Source organism: Peromyscus eremicus, chromosome 19 (genome assembly GCF_949786415.1).
Source record: "Peromyscus eremicus chromosome 19, PerEre_H2_v1, whole genome shotgun sequence".
NCBI lineage: Eukaryota > Metazoa > Chordata > Mammalia > Rodentia > Cricetidae > Peromyscus > Peromyscus eremicus.
The window spans coordinates 64,415,173-64,432,325 of record NC_081435.1 but is presented as its reverse complement, the minus strand read 5'-3'; the positions used below and the strand labels follow the sequence as shown (position 1 = coordinate 64,432,325).

The 17,153-nt window shown below is 42.3% G+C and overlaps 1 protein-coding gene across 1 annotated transcript; it reads right to left on the bottom strand.

The window, feature by feature from the left end:
* Positions 1-1,605: 1,605 nt before the first annotated feature.
* On the bottom strand, positions 1,606-14,386 carry Ier3ip1 (immediate early response 3 interacting protein 1). Its single transcript, XM_059245863.1, has 3 exons — positions 14,196-14,386; positions 2,612-2,713; positions 1,606-1,800 (listed from the first exon to the last, which is right to left on the bottom strand). Exons 1-3 carry the CDS (start codon positions 14,284-14,286, stop codon positions 1,745-1,747), a joined length of 249 nt encoding a protein of 82 aa, XP_059101846.1. The 5' UTR covers positions 14,287-14,386; the 3' UTR covers positions 1,606-1,744.
* Between the last annotated feature and the right edge of the window lie 2,767 nt (positions 14,387-17,153).

Sequence of the window (17,153 nt, the reverse complement as noted above, 5' to 3'; positions counted from 1 at the left end):
TGTTCTGGAGCCAGTGCTTCATGCTCTCAGAACTGCTTTGCTACAGAGTACGCTGGTCTTGCTGGGCTCCGAGTAGAGTGAACTTGAACAATATTCCAAACTAAATCAATGGAAAGGTGTGCTGTTATGCCTTATATGAACAGTGGGGTTAGGACCAAAGTCTCTGAAAATTTTGTATGACTCAGTACATAGGAACAGGAATGCCCTGAATTGATCGCTTTTTAAAGATCTGAATAGAGGCTCAAACTTGGACTTAATCATCTTCAATGTTTTAAAAAAATAAAATTTGGTGTGAGTCACCGAGACTGGCTTATTAACTCTTAAGCTAGAGGAACATTCTAGTACCAAGTATGCTAGTTCCTCATAGAAGCCAAGCATTCAAAGGCATCTTCCTGGTCCAGCTGCCAATCCTTACGTCCAAATGAAAGATCAGCCCTCTCCAATTGAGACATGACCAGAAGGTCTTCAGCACCTGCTTCAGTTTTAGATCCTGAGTTGAGGATCCTCTTCATTTATGTCAGCAATTCAGTTAATTCACTGAAGAAGTAAATGAATTACGAATATTAATTTTATTACATCTCTATTCAGCAATTTTACAGTAAAGAACAAAACAGACATCAACAAATTAATAGTGCTAGGTTTATACTAAAGCACAAACCAAATGCTTGAGTTGAAAAGTCAACTTTATTTATAAAAGTTTTCCTACACAGAAAGATGCTATCCCACCCCTTTAAAATATTGTAACTGAAACATTTCACACAATAGTTGCACAGTTTAAATCTTCCCATATAAAACTGTACTGTAGTATTATGGGATGAGCAAAGAACTTCACAAAGTTGGCCTAAAACATTAACAAAAGACATAAAAACAAACCAACAAACGTTATCTACCATAAATGGTCTACTGACAGACAGAATGAGCAACCAAGAATCATACCTTTACCATGCTCCTCCACCAAGAAATAGAAATATGACTTGGGAGCAGGGAGCACTTCAGGCCTGCTCCTACAGCTTACTTTGTGATTGTATGGGCTGATTTTGTCAACTAACAGTTATACTGATTTTATCAAACAAATCACTGTTGTAAAAAGGGAAGACTTTCTACCAATGAAAATACGTAAATACTCTGGTCTCACTGTTCAGGTCAACAGCAGCATAAAAAGAACTTAAAACCACAGTTACCAAACAACTGATTTACAGAATTAGAATTCTCCCTGAAATCAGGGTACTGCCCCATGTAGTTATCTATACATTTCTTTATAGCAGAGATGACGTAGACTAGTTAACCAAAGAGCTCAAAATAAATTCCAAAATTACCAATTTGTCAATTATATGTAATTGTTCCTTTAAAAAACTCTTTAAGTTTATATAGGAAGTTAATTACTCTTAGTTCATACCTAAACGACAAGGAATTCCAAAACTTTGGAGAAAAGTCCATCCCTGAGTTGTGAGACAGAACAGTATCTAACAAGGCCGAGACGGCAGCCCTTTAACAACCTCTACCTTTTCTAACCCTAACAAGCGTGTGCAATCCTGGAGCATTCCTGCCTCTGATGATCTCATCTTTTTGTACTGAAACTACAAGTGCAACATTAAAAAAATCAGATAAATAGAAACTGGTTTTATTGTCAACTTTACATTTTCTTGTCAGCTGCAAGATGAGCCTGTTAAAACATGAATATTCCAGTCACGATGGAAAGAGGAACTTCTGGGGCATCTCTTCTGAGTCTCTGGTTTCCCAATGTTCAGCCAAATAACAAAAGCAATACAATAGTAATTGAGTTTACTATTATCAGTGGCACTGAAAGAGAAAAAAAGTTTGTTATAGAATATAACAAAAATAGAAGAAAAAAATTAAACAGTAGCAAGCAGCTTCCAAGGAGGATGGAAGTATCTAAAAATATGCCATCACAATCACACTGTAATAGTAATAATAGAGAAAAAATAAATAAGTAAATAAATAAATATTAAAAAAATAGTAATAATAGAAAAATACACTATCATAAAAACCTAACACATTTTCCTCTGTACCCCAAGCTGGCATGGAACTTGCAACAACCTTCTTTCCTTGCCTCCCAAAGGATGAGATTATAGGTGTGGACCACCACACTGCATGTCTACATGCATGGAGGCATCTTTGGAGGTGCTGGTGCAGCTCTGGGAACACAGAGGAACAGGCACATCCACATGGCTGCACACTTGAGCAGAAATACAGTGCAAAGACAGTTCTGCAGTTCCATCAAGTATAAACTTATTAACAATGAATCCAAAGTTATTATAAAGACATGAAAAGTCTCTAATCTCAATTTTTAAATACAATCTGTCTGCACTCTTTCTTGATTGAAGAATTGCTTCAAAGTATTGTCCAATACAATGGCAAATGCAGAACCTTTATTTCTGCTTTACAATGTGGAGTCACTAGTAACATTCCATCTCCTAGAAATCAGATGCAATGTAAGAAAGAGACCAGCACCCTTCAAGCAGTAAATCCAGGTTAACAAAGAGTTCCCACTACAAATGAGAACCCGATAGTTCTCACTCTCAAAAGCTTTGCTACTTAAATCCTACCACAAAACTGTACCTTAAAGTGCCCTGCACAGTTTTCTTCTTACCTCTCATCACGGTTCTTACAGATCGAATAAGGTTCATTAGCTGAGATTTAATCCCTGGCTCCTCTCCGAATCCGCCAATTCCCTGGTCTGTTCCCCAGCCAACTGTGCAAGATAAAGATGATTAGCTGAGTTAAATGTATTATGTGCTTGTCTTGTTCCCTCATTAGTCATCTTTTAAAAGATTAGTTTGAGCCCTGTAAAGACAAAGTCATACATCTTAAAGTTAAGATACTGAGTTTGATAGTTTTTTTTCCCTCTTTTGATAGTGGCAACAATCATATTCTCTTCATTCCACTTTGAGTTTATAAAATAATCTGTAATTCAAATGATTCCATGGTGTTCAATTCACCAAAGACGGTTACTGTGTCAACCTGATTTTTTTCCCCCCTTTCTTTAAAATTATCAAAGGAACCTTTTCAGTGCAGAACTGAAAATATGCTAGGGCAAAGAATTACTAACTCAATTAAAAAGTTAAATCAGCTGGGCAGCACTTGGGAGGCAGAGCCAGGTGGATCTCTGTGAGTTCAAGGCCAGCCTGGCCTACAGAGCGAGGTCCAGAACAGGCACCAAAGCTACACAAAGAAACCTTGTCTTTGGGGGGGGGGGGGAGTTAAATCATCTAATAAAGTATCTATGGAAATGCAGTAGCTGGGAATCATGTGGGCAAATTTTAAGGTGAAGTTTGGGCATGCCTTCAGAGCACAGAGTTTTCCATTTTCCTTGATCATTCTTCATCTCTGCGTTCTGAGCCATTCTCTACAAATGAGTCTTTTCCCTCCTCTGTCATTTCCCCATGCAAACACTTTCATCGTTATTAGTTACTAGTTCTTTTTGTGTCTTTCTTCTAGAGACATGTCCTCATTTCAGCAATGTGTCCTTCTCCTGTCCTCATTTCAGGGCCACTGTTACTCTCACATGACTACAGAGTTAATTAATTCCTGGCATGCTAACCTCTAAACCTAAAGACAGAGAACAAGTCTATTTTATACACGAGAGAACCAGGCGTCAGGAAACTCTCACTTCATCAGCTCTTGCTGGGTTGAGATAACAGTTAAATAATGGCTGGCTGCACTTCTGTCCTGCACTTCTGTTATGGCGTGAAACCAATTTCAAATTCAACTTCACAGAGCTGACTTTAGTTCCCACCCCCCACCCCCAAGCCTGACTGAGGGTCTGCTTCCAGTCCTTTAGCTCTCAAGGGCGTCAGAGGTTTTCTACTTCCACAGTGCACTCCATTAGAGTTGTTAATACCAGACTTTCAAGTTAGATGTCTCTTAAACCTCACTGTTTCAATCCCTTTAGATTTTCTTTAAACTCAGAATTCAGTGACAATGGTCACTGGACTGCAAACCCCTTAAACTGGCACTGTGGAGCATGTTAAGCACCCCCCCCCCACACACACACACACTAAGGGTCAATGGCCCAGCCAATTACCCATCGACTGTTAAAGGCAGTTTCTGATCTGGGTCTGACTGGCACATCAGGCCCAGGTACAGTAAACCCTCTTTCTCCTTGTTCCCCAAATCCCACTGATCATAGGGCCTTTCTTCTCCTTGGTTAGGGGTTTTCAAGAATTTCCCATTAGATTACAAATTCCTGGAGGATAGGGCTGTAATTCAGTCACCTATCTTCATGTTTCCACTTTGCCCCATACCACAGCAAGTACTCACCAAATGGTCAAGGAACTGAATTACAGTGGACTGAGCTAATCTGGGATAATGGGAGATAAGATGAATTCTTGGCTGTGGAATTGAACTAAACTATAGTAGACTGAGTTAAAACCGAGAAAAGGGAAGATAATGTGAAATCTAGGATCATAAAATCTCTGAATAACCCTATTTCTTTATTCCTAATACACAGGAATTATACTATGAACAAATCCTTCAACCACAGTTTTAGGGACGAGGTGGATGGTTCAGTGGGTAGAGCACTTGCTGTACAAGCACAGAGACCTGAGTTCAGATCCCCAGCTCCCACATAAACCAGCTGCACATCTGTACTGCCAGTGTTCCTGTGGAGAGATGGGAGGTGGAAACAGGAAAATCTCTGGATGCTTAAAGACCAGCAACGCTGGTCTGTGCAGCAACAAACAGGACATCCTGTCTCAAACAGGGTGGAACACAAGGACCTATACCTGAGTTTGTCCTCAGATCTCCACATGAGCTTGCCCTCACACACAATGATCAAAAAACAAAACATTTTAAAATAACTTAAAAAAATTTATTTGTTTATTCTATATACAGTGTTCTGCCTGCATGTATGCCTACATGCCAGAAGAGGGGGCTACATCTCATTATAGGTGGTTGTGAGCCACCATGTGGTTGCTGGTAATTGAACTCAGGACCTCTGGAAGAGCAACCAGTGCTCTTAAACTCTGAGCCATTTCTCCAGCCCCAAGAAAACAAACTTGAAAGGTAAACCAAAATAAAAAAAAAAAAAAAAGCTTTTAAAGAAGCCTATAAAGATGGCTATCTACCAGAGAAGAAATATGAGTGGGACAATTCCTATATGGATGTGTCTACAGACAAACATAAACATGACATGTGAAGGACCAGGGGAAAGAGATAATATATCACAGTTTCTCTCTAAATGCTGCACAGGACTTCTCAACTGTTTTGTTCAGGAATTTGATATGCATTGGTGTGTGGTGTGCATGCACCTGTGTGCATGTAGAAAGCAGAGGTTGACGTCAGGTGCTTCCCTGACTCTTCTCCACCTTGTATCTTGAACCCAGAGCTCCCAGATTTGACTAGTCTAGCTAGCAAGCTTGCTCCAGGCATCCCTTATCTCCACCGTCTCCACCCCTGGATTGCCAGGGTTATAGGCGGGCCACCAAGCCATCCAGTGTTTTTGTGGATGACAGATTTAAATCAAGTCCTCAGGCTTTATGGGAGGCCCTTTACCAACTGAGCCATCACTCCAGCCCCAAACAACAGGTCTTTGAGTTTTCTTGTGTTCTACAACCTTAATAAGCCTGTGGATTATTAGCCTCACAGCTTTCTAATGAACTGTTTAGGATTTTCTATGTAAACAAGAGTATATTATCTGCAAACAGATAGTTTTGCCTTTTAAACCTCACAATGTAGATCTTTTACTTCTTGTCAAATTTCCCTGGCCAGAATCTCCAGCACATTGTTAAACAGAAATAGCAAGAGAGGACCTCCATGTTGTATTCTTAGGCATAGAAGACATACAGCTGTTTGAGAAATTTCCTATTTTTAGTTTGATAAATACTATTTTTGTTTTCTGTGTGTATATGTACATGTATATGCACAGGCTAGAGGTTAAAATCTAGTGGCTTCCTAAATCACTACCCACTTTATTTGTCTTTATTTATCTGTAGCTTGCAGATTCTGTTAGAGTAGCTGGCCAGCAAGCCTCCTGTCTCTGCCTCCCCAGAATGATTGAGCTGGGGATCAAATTCTTATCTGCTTGCTTTTGCAGCAAACACTAGCAACTGAGTCATTCTCCAGCCCCCTTAATGAATACTGTTAACAGAGCACCGGGCTTTCTGAATGCTTTTCCTGTGCCTATTGTGTTGGTCATGTGACTTCTGGGTTTTTTTGTTTTTTTGTTTGTTTGTTTTTGTTTTTTTGAGACAGGGTTTCTCTGTGTTGTTTTGGTGCCTGTCCTCGATCTCACTCTGTAGACCAGGCTGGCCTTGAACTCAGAGATCCGCCTGCCTCTGCCTCCCAAGTGATGGGATTAAAGGCATGCGTCACCACTGTCTGGCATTATTAATATGATGAAATGTTGAACTAATCCTGCAATTCTGGGTAAATCCCATTTGGTCATGATAAAAAATGTTTTTTTATACATTGATGGATGTGGTGGTTTGACAGAAAATGGCCCCAAAGGGAGTGGCACTATTAGGAGGTGTGGCCTTGTTGGAGGAAGTGTGTCACTGTGGAGGTGGGCTCTGAGGTCTCATATATGCTCAAGCCACACCCAGTGAGACAGTTCACTTCCTGTTGCCTGCATATCAAGATGTAAAACTCCTGCTCCAGCACCATGTCTGCCTGCAGCTGCCTTGCTCCCTGCCATGATGGTAATGGTCTAAATGTCTGAAACTGTAAGCTGCCACCTCAATTAAATATTTTCTTTTATAAGAGTTGCTGTGGTCACCATGTCTCTTCACAGCAATAGAAAACCTGACATTACTAAGACAGAAGCTGGTACCAGGACTGAGGTATTACTGTGATAGGCTGGACCATGCTTTTGTTTGAAGTAATATGCACTTTGGGACTGTGGATTAGAAAAGCAATGGAATGCTTTTTAAGTGCTCTTTGGGCTGTCAGCTCACAAATAAGCTTGGCCTTAGCTTAAGCTTTTTCCCAACTAGCTCTTATAACTTAAATTAACCTGTTTCTATTAATCTACATTCTGCCATATGGCTTGGTTACCTCTCCTCTGTACTGTATGTTCAACTTCTTCAGTATTTCGCTGGCATCTCTCACGTGCCTAGATTGATCCTGAGTTCCTCTCTCTGCCCAGGAGTCCTGCCTATTCTCTCCTGCCTAGCTATTGGTCATTCAGCTCTTTATTAAACCAACCACAGTGACACACCTTCACAGTGTAAACAAATATCCCCACAACATTTCCCCCTTTTTGTCTAAATAAAAAGGAAAGGGTTTAACTCTAACACAGTAAAACTATATATAATAAGAACAATTATCAGGTAAGAATTACATTCACAATGTCCAGTCCATTTGTATTTGTCAATTTCAGAGAAAGTATGCTATTATCTATCCTATCTTGGTGAGTACAAAGTTTTGTACTTAATTCACTTTCTATCATAATTTGTATTACCAACCTAGAAATATCTTTTTAGACCTTAAAACATTTTCCTAAACAACTCAAGCCTTTATGTCTCTCAACCTTATACATTTTACAACTCTTTTGTTTGTTTGTTTTAAATCTGGTAACAAAACTGTAACTATCTAATCTTCAACCCCATCAGAGACCTGAGAAGGATATAATATTACCTGAGTAAACAAGAAGTACAGAGTAAATAACTTTCAAAACTATAGGAATGAAAGAGACATCTGGTTGCCTGGATGGTCACCCAAGTTTCCTCTGCAATGTTGGGGCATCCATCTTCAGCCTAGAGGTCTAGAATATCTGACTTTTCTGTGAAGCAGGAATTTTGAAGGACTATCCCACCTTTATTGGCAAAGTTCGGCAGTCACCTTCTTTTATGTCCTGAATACTGTCAGCAGCCGAGGCAAGGTCAGTTTCTTACCCAGTGGCTAGCCTTGCCACATTGGAAGCAAACTCTATATGGAGGTTCTCTGATGCCCATCATCTTTTTTTTTTTTTTTTTTTTTTTTTTTTAAGTAGATTGGTGCTGTCAGGAGCAGACATATCTCAGTGTCATGAAAAGCCTTATGTTATTAAAACATTTTAAATGCCATATTCTGTAGATCTCTGAAGTGTTTGAAGACTGCTGCTTAATGGGCCATACTAGTAGGAGCATGAAAGACAATGGTGCTGAGAATTATTTTGAATTGTGTGGGGCTGGCTCAAAAGGTTTCAAAGGAGAATTTTAGTATGTTGCCTAGAAATTGTTCTTTGTGATACTCTAGTGAAGAATGTGGCTGCCTTTTGCCCTTGTCCAAAAATCTGCCTGAGGCTAAAGTGAAGAGTTTTCGATTAATTCACTGACAGAGGAAATCTCAAAACAGCCTAGAACAGACTCTGTCATGTGGTTATTAGTGGTAACTCTGATGAAGATTTATAATGAAAAGGAGAAAGCTGAACAGGGTAAATTACAAAATGTAAAATTTGAAGAGAAAAAGAACACCAGAAAGTGGAATGGAGCTAAGTCTTCTGTTCAAGGAGATAAACAGATTGAGAAATGGAATAAAAAGAGTGGTGACCTCAGGGTGAGATCCCACCCAGCTAAGTCTCTAACTTGTGAAAAGGAATTATAGAAAAGCTTAGAGCGGGTGTGATGGTGCATGCCTTTAATCCCAGCACTCCAGGTAAAGACTGGCAGATCTCTGAGTCCAAGGCCAGCCTGGTCTACAGAACAAGTTCCAGGATAGCCAAGCTTAGGCAGTGAAGGAAACTATCAAAACCAGAAAGCTGGTGAAGATACAGTTGAACAAGGAAGCCATGTTCCAGCCCCAGCAAGCAGCTGAACTTGGCAGCTTAGGCCATTAGTTCTGGCTTTAGAGATATAAGAAAGGGGATATGGAATCTGGCTCCACAACTAAGGAAAGCTGCTGAGGCCAGGCATGTGTCAGGGGTGTCCCTGAATGGAAGCCTAAGGAGGCCACTGCATGAAGCTGTGTAGTTTAAGCCTGGATTGCCTTGGAGATCCATAGGACTTCCCTCTTTCTCTGCTTAGATTTGAATGATGTTACAATATCTCACTCAAACATTTCAGTATATTTTCTGAATGCCTCCCTATATACAACTCTAATACTATCCTCCCTTTCTCTCTCTCTCTCTCTCTCTCTCTCTCTCTCTCTCTCTCTCTCTCTCACACACACACACACACACACACACACACACACACACACACACACCATGAATTCTAACTGGTCTAATAATAAAAACCTGGAGCCAGTACCATGGTAAATGCTGAAAGATCAGAGAAACAAAGTAACAAGCCACAGCCACACTCTTACCTTGCCAATTCCTCAGCCAAAAAGGGGGTGAGATCCTGTCTCTATGACTCCTCAGACTGAATAGCTGAAATCCTGTCTCCACCTCCCTGGTGCTAGGATTAAAGGTGTGAGCCACCACCACCGACTGGCTCTGTTTCTCTTTTAGACTGGTTCAATCTCATGTAGCCCAGGGTGGCCTTGAACTCCTGATCTTCCTGCTTCTTCCTTCCAAGTGCTGGGATTAAAGGTATGTGCCACCACTGCCTGACCTCTATGGTTATCTAGTGGCTAGCTCTGCCTTCTGATCTTCAGGCAAGCTTTATTTGTTAGAGCATAAACAAAACACACACACACACACACACACACACACACACACACTTCCTTATTGTCATCAAGTACCTATTCAAATCTCATCAAATGTTCTTTAGAGGCTTGTGGTGGCTGTTCTTGGTTGTCAACTTGACCACATCTGGAATTAACTAAAATCCAAATGGCTGGGTACACCTGTACAGGACTTTTTCTTAATTAAGTCATTTGAAGTCAGAAGCCCCACCTTTAATCCAGATCTTCTGAGGAAGTATGATCCACCTCTAATCTGGGCCACACCTTCTTCTGGCACCCTATGTAAAGGACATGGAAGAAGGAAGCTCACTCTCTTTACCTGTTTGCTCTCCCTCTCCCTGGGAAGTTCATTCATTCACTAGCATTAGAGCCTACGTCTTCTGTACTGGCATATACTGAAGACCAGATAACACATTAGCCTTGTGGACTGAACAACTACTAGATTCTTGGACCTTCCATTGGTAGACAGCTAGCTGGACCACAGCTTGTAATGTAAGCCATTCTAATAAATCCCAAATATATATGGGACATATATATATATTTTCATTCTGTAAATTCTGTTCTTATAGACTCTCTAGTCTAGAGAATCCTAATATAAGGTCCCTTATAGCTACATTTTTAAAAAATCTTTGTGTCTACGCGTGCATACATGCATTTTCATGCTCAATCACGCATCTTCATGTATGAATGTGGGCTCACTGGTGTGGAGGTCAGAGGACAACATCCTGTGTTGGTCCTTGCCTACATGGTCTCTTGCTGTTCACCTGGCTACTGAGTTTCCAGGGACTCTATCTTCATCACTCAAATTGTTGTAATAGCAACTGTGACATACACTAAAAACATCTTTTCAGTTTTATACTGGTTTGGGGATCTGAACTTGTGGTCTCTTGCTTGTGTGGTGTTTTAGTCACTGTTCTACTGCTATGAAGAGACACCAAGACCAAGGCAACCGTAAGAAGAGAAAGCATTTAACTAGGGGCTCGCTTCAGTTTCAGAGGTTCAGTCCATTATTATCATGGCAGGAAGCGTGGCTGCATGGAGGCAGGTGCTGGAGCAGTAGCTAAGAGCTACATCATGATCTGTAGGCAGAGACAGAAAGCCTGTACCTGGCATGGGCTTTCTGAAACCTGAAAAGCCCACCACCTCTAGTGACAGATTTTCTCCAACAAGCCCACACCTCCTAATCCTATCAGAGTCCCACTCCCTGGTGACTAAGCATTCAAACATATAAGCCTATGGGAGCCGTTCTTAAAACCACCACATTTGGCAAACACTTTACTCATGGAGACATTTCCCCAGCCCACTCATTATTTCTGAACCAATGTCAATCGGTCCACACGGACCTTACACCTTCCTTAAGAGAGCTTACACATCTCCCTAACCACCACCCCACCTTCTTAAGTTTTGCTCTCTGCCTCATTGTTAGCCCCTTCATCTACTCTGTTAGCACAGCTTATTGAAGAGAACAGGCTAGTTTTCATTGTCAACTCATATTTCCTGTCCGAAAGAAAAACAAAGGAACATACATCCTCACCAAGCCACCCTTTCTGAAGTAAGGATGGTGGGTGCTTTTGCTGGTTTTTCCACTTAGTTCTCAGCCCATCCCAACCTGGACTTTACTCATGGATGTAACTGCTCCTTTAAAATCACCAGCCATTCCAGTTACCAGGACTCTCTAGGACTCTTTAGCTCTTACCTTACTTGGCTTCTCAGACACATTCCATTGTGGTAACATCCCTCCTTTTTTCAAAAATTGTCAGTTTTTCAAGACAGGGTTTCTCTGTGTATCTTTGGCTGTCTTGGAACTTGCTCTGTAGACTAGGCTGGCCTTGAACTCAGAGATCCGTCTGCCTCTGCTTCCCGAGTGCTGGTATTATAAGGTGTGGGCCACCACTGCTCAGCTCAAAAACTGTCATTTTAATGAAACCCCACCGTGTCTAGGTTTTCTGTTTTGATCCATTAAGCTTTCCTGTCATCTGTTCTGCATCACATTATGTATGTAGTACATACATTATGTACTACAGGAGATTTGCAGTCTTGAGTATCAATTCTGTGTGTTCTCTTTCTAGTACTTTATTTTTAGATTTATTTCTATTTGGCCTCATGTAGTGTGTGCAGTACCTGCAGAAATCAGAGGAGGACATTGGATCCCCTGAACTGGAGTTACAGATAGCTGTGAGCCATCATGTGGGTGCTGGGGAACAGAATCTGGGTGCTCTGCAAAAGCAACAAGCACTCTTAACCACTAAGTGATCTCCAGCCCCTTTTTCTAATAATTCTATCTCCTCACACAGCTTTATTTATCATCTGTACTTAACACATCTGAATTTCAATCTCCACCCTGGTTCATTTCTACCATCTTCAATCCATCAACTATTCTACATCTATTTGCATACCCTACAGAAATCTCAAAGTGAGCAAGCCCAGACTCATTCATTCTTGTTTTACCTGACCTACCACCATCATCCAATTTCCTCTGAATTTTTTTTTCTAGCACCATAAAGGTACTTCACTCAGTGGCTTAAGCCAGAAAACCAAAAGAATTTTTGGCTTCATCTTTTCTTCTTCATTACTAGTGTCCAACATGTTCTTTGTGTGTGTGGCTGGGAACAGCATGGACTGAACCTAGGGGCTTATGCACGAGAAGCAAGCACTCTACCAATGAGCTGTATGTCCAGCCATCTTTACCTTCTGAGACAGGCTTTCACTAAGCCGCCCAGTGGCCTTAAACTCACTTGGTAGCTCAGGATGGCCTTAAAATTTCAAGCCTCCCCAACAATACATTCTGCCTTGTTTTCTGGTCTGTATTAGTCTCCTGGGGCTACCTTAATAAAGCACCATGAACTAACTAATGCTTAACACAATAGAAATCACTTCCTCACAGTTTTGGAGGCTAAGTTCAAAATCCAGCATAACTGGTTCCTCCTGAGAACTCTGAAGGATAATCTCATCCATGCCTCCAGTAACATCTATCTGGTAGTTGCTGGAATTCCTGGGTTCCTTGGCTTGAAATCAAGCCACTCCAAACTCTGCCTCTGTGGCCACACTCTCTTCTAAAGTGTGTGTCTGTGTGCTTCTGTATCTCACTCTCCTTATAAGGATATCAATGACTAGATTTAAGGCCCAACACTTCATCCAGTTATGAAGAGCTCAATGTGATTAAAATTTTCATATAAGGTCATAGCCATAGGTACCATGGAGTCAGAACACAGTTCAACCAATCACATGATCATGAAGAGTTTTCTGTATAGTCCAGAGGTAAAGAAATGGACTCTGGAGTCACTTTGCTCAAGGGCACCACCTTCTACCCATGTGATCCTAGAAGTCACCAACTCACTTCCTGCTTTACTTCCTGAAAGCTGGAATAAAACAGTAACTATATCATAGAGCTGCAGTAAGCTTGCCTTCTCTCTCTCTCTCTCTCTCTCTCTCTCTCTCTCTCTCTCTCTCTCTCTCACACACACACACACACACACACACACACACACGTAAAACACCTAACCCAAATCCTGCACACAACTACATAATTACTGGTTATTATCAATATTTAGGCTGTACTCATCTACCTGCCCTATCTGAGAAGGTCCTTTCCAAATCCACTCCTCTCCCTCTCCATCACTTCTCCATACTGCACCTAACAGAACTTAGTAACATAAACCTGGCTGTGTCACATCCTCGGTTACAATATTTTTACCTACCTTGGTTTTCACACCAGAGTGACACTACTCAAGGCTTCGGCCTCCAAATTTTTCCCTATCTTTTGCTTTCAACTAGTTAATGTTTACTCACTTGTCAGACTTCAGGTCAGACACACTTCCTCCAGGCCTTTTCAGATTCTCAGGTTAATATCACCCTACATCTTTCTAATACCTGGCACATCTGTTGCTCATTTTAAATTAGACTAAACTCCATTTTAAGGGCAGGTGATTGGTGTAACCTGCCTCTATTACATAGGCCTGGCACGTATTTGTGTTCATCTCTTCCGAATAAATGAAATGCATCATTCTTGCCTGTGGGTTTGAGTTTCAATGATTCCAAGGACACAGTTGGTAGACTGAAAAAATGACTCACATCACGCAGTCCTGTCTGTTTTGCCCTATACAGCAAGAAGCAGCTGGACCAGGCTGGCATGAAGATCTGACAGTGAGGTCGAAGAAACCACAACGTGTGCGTGTCTTCATTTTTGTATTCCCGGACTCCAGCACGGTCCTTGGCACACAGCAGACACCCAATGGGGCGTGCTTATTGAATGCCGTGCTCCCCGAAAAGGAGTCCCTGCTAACTCCTTTTCCCATTAACGCCCAACTCCCACCAACCTCTACTGCTCTCCATCAGTCAGGCTCCCCATCAGTCATTCTCACAACTAGCATCCTGAAAGCGCCTCCACTCCCAGCTCTTAAGTCAAAACGCCCATGCGGCTTTTCCATCTATAAAATCGGGAACCCCACCGCCGTCAAAAATGCAAGGCTACGACTGAGCGAAATCCGAGGCGGGCAGGATCGAGTCCGGGTTCCTCCGCCGCCCGCCCCAGGCTCCGCACACCCACCCCGGCCCGCCACGCGGGGACGCCCCTCTCCCAGGCAGCCGCCCGGCCGTTCCCAGCCCTCCAGCCCCGCCCGGACACGCACTGTTCTTGAGGAAGCGCTCCTCGTGCAGCACGGCGATGGCGTTCACGCACAGCAGGGCCGCCTGCAGCAGGGAGTACAGCGTGAAGGCCATAGTCACTCCAGACAGTTCCCAGGCCCGACTGACTCCTTCCCGGACGCCGCCCGGGACGTGGCGCCACCACCGCGCCCGGCTACGGGAGCCCGCGCGGCCCAAAACGCGCTCACCCAGGAGCCCCGCCCCGTCTGGCTGAGCCCCGCCCTCTCCGGCTGAGCCCCGCCCCGCCGTGCTGAGTCCGCCGCAGAGTACCGCACCCTGGGGGGAGCCACAGGAAGTCTCACTTGATACAGTAGTCATTCTTCACAGACAGGGGCTGAAAAAACAGATGTAGAGTATCGCAGAATTTAAAAGTGTTCTTCACATTTGAAGTAAATATTTTTCTATTTTCCTGCCTACTTCTGGTTTTTTGTTTTCTGTGGCTGTAAGAACTGAACCACACGTGAAGCTTATATTGTGTTTCTGTTGAACCCGGCTGCCCTATGTGGTCCCAAGAACTGTGTGAAAGTTTGTGCTCAGATTTTACCCCTGAAGAAATGCAGACTGTCAAAATGAACTTGATCTAACTCTAGCCAGAATGTAAATACTACAGAATGGGAAAGCAAGCTCTTTCACCCAAGGCCACATGGAAAGACTTGAATATGTTAACATTTCTAACTGTCCATGGCTGCAGCCCTAGGATGATGACCCAGCCAGCCCTCCTTGACAGGTGTCCAGTGCTTTGTCTCAAATGAGCTGGTCATGGTGGCGCATGTCTTTAATCCCAGCACTCGGGCAGAGCCAGGTGTATCTCTGAGTTCGAGGCCAGCCTGGTCTACAGAGCTAGTTCCAGGATAGCCAGGGCCACACAGAGTAACTCTGTCTCAAAAAATCAAAATAAATAAATAAGTAAACAAACAAACAAACAAACAAATAAAAGTCTCTCAAATAACAACAGAAAAGAAACTAGGTAATAAAAATGTGTTAGTCTGCATCTTTGAAGGTTGAGTGTTTTAAACTGGTTGTGGGTTGGTGCTGAACTTCTGATGGATGTTTGAGAAGGTTTCATGTATTCCTGTTAATCATCCTATCAGACGTTCCTGCTGGAGGTGAAACTGTTTTCACAAGGTCAGTGATGACTTCTCATCATTCCTTCAGGATGTTTTGTTTGTTTGGGATTTTCTCTCTGGGCTAAGAGACAACACAGTTCGTTATCATATAACATCTTACCATAATTTCTTTATAACTGCAAATTTGGAGTCAGTGTTTTTATTTGCTTAACAAGAATCAAGGAAATTTTCATATTTGGTCTCAGGACAAAGGAAGGCTTTCTGGAGAGAAATAAAATTATGGGGTTCAAACTTGCCTTTAGAGTAAGTTCCAGAACTTGGTCCTTACATACATTAGAGATTACCTTATTGAGCCTTTTATTTTTCCTCTCTCTCTGTTTTAACTTTTCCTTGTATCAATGCCTTTGACTTAGAATTGCCTGATCTTTAACTTGAGGTTTCAGCTGTGTGATTTACTTTGGCTAAGAATGAGGAAGTGATAATACACATGCTGTGAGCAGAGACCTCCAACGACGGTACACGTTCCTGCCTTCTTTTTCATGCCTCGATATTGTCAAAAGGAAACAACAGGGCCATAGGCAGGACTTGCCTACACAAGCACTCCCTGTGCCATCACAGAGCCCTGAGAATGGACACCGTAAGTCACCAAACATTAGGATTGTTTATTCCACAGCACTTTTAAAGCAATAGGCTTCTTTTGGATCTACACATGCTTACTTTATTCTAATGGCCCCAGTACATAGATATTCCCTGGAGTCCCACATTTAAGTCACCCATTCAGAGCTCAGTCATCAATTCTTGCCTGATAATCCAGCTGACTAACCCTTGGGTTATCTGTTAGACGTTTCAGATTTACCTTGTTCCATACAGAATGGACTTGTCTTCTGAAACTGACTTCTGTGTCAATTCATTTTAGTGAATGGCAATTCCAGAGCTGAGAGGAAAAGTCTAGGCTCATTACTGGGTCTCTTTTTTACTTTTACAACCTGCGTACAATCCAGCAGTAGGTCCTGTTAACTTTCACTTCAATAAATACTGTGGTTTCAATGTTCTCTCCAAAACTTATGCTGAAATTTAATCAACATTGTAATGCAAGGTGTGTGTGTGTGTGTGTGTGTGTGTGTGTGTGTGTGTGTGTGTGTGATATGTATATGTGGTGCGTACACATGAGTCTGTAGTACAGATACCCATTCTTAATAGTGGTAAATCCAGAGGAGGAGGTTGGGTGTCTTCCTATCATTCTTTGCCTTATTCCCTTGAGACAGGCTCTTGCTGAGCCTGAAGTTCAGCTAGGCTGGCTGGCCAGTGAGCTCCCAGATCCATCTGCCTCTGCCTCCAGTGCTGAGGTTACAGGCACAGGCAGCCATGCCCAGCTCTTTACACGGGTTCTGAGGATTAGAATGCAGGGCCTCATGTTTGCACGGCAACCTCCCTTGCCTGATAATAAGCACATGCCCATCTGTTGTGGAATATTATTTTAACTGGGCAGAGATGTGTTATATTGGTTTCCGCTGTGGAATAGTACTTTAACTGTGTAAAGGTGTGTTCCATTTATTTTTTGCTGCCTTTGTTAACGACGAAAAGATGTGTTACATTTGTTTATGCTGCATTTATTTGTTTGATTATGAAAAGATGTGCTGCTGTTTCACCTTCTCTGCCTAAGGCACCTGATTGATCTAATAAAAAACTGAACGGCCAATAGCTAGGCAGAAGAAGGATAGGCAGGGCTGGCTGGCAGAGAGAATAAATAGGAGGAGAAATCTAGGCTCAAGAAGAATGAGAAGAAGAAGGGGAGGAGAGAACGAGAGAGAAAGAGAGGGAGACCCCTGGGGCCAGCCAAGCAGCCGCCAGCCAGTAGACACAGAGTAGAACATA

Coding starts and splice junctions, on each gene's coding strand:
- Ier3ip1 (XM_059245863.1), bottom strand. CDS start 14,286: ATGGCCTTCACGCTGTACTCCCTGCTGCAGGCGGCCCTGCTGTGCGTG. Junction 2,714..14,195: donor GGAGCGCTTCCTCAAGAACA/GTGCGTGTCCGG, acceptor TATCTTGCACAG/TTGGCTGGGGAACAGACCAG. Junction 1,801..2,611: donor TGTAAGAACCGTGATGAGAG/GTAAGAAGAAAA, acceptor TTTCTCTTTCAG/TGCCACTGATAATAGTAAAC.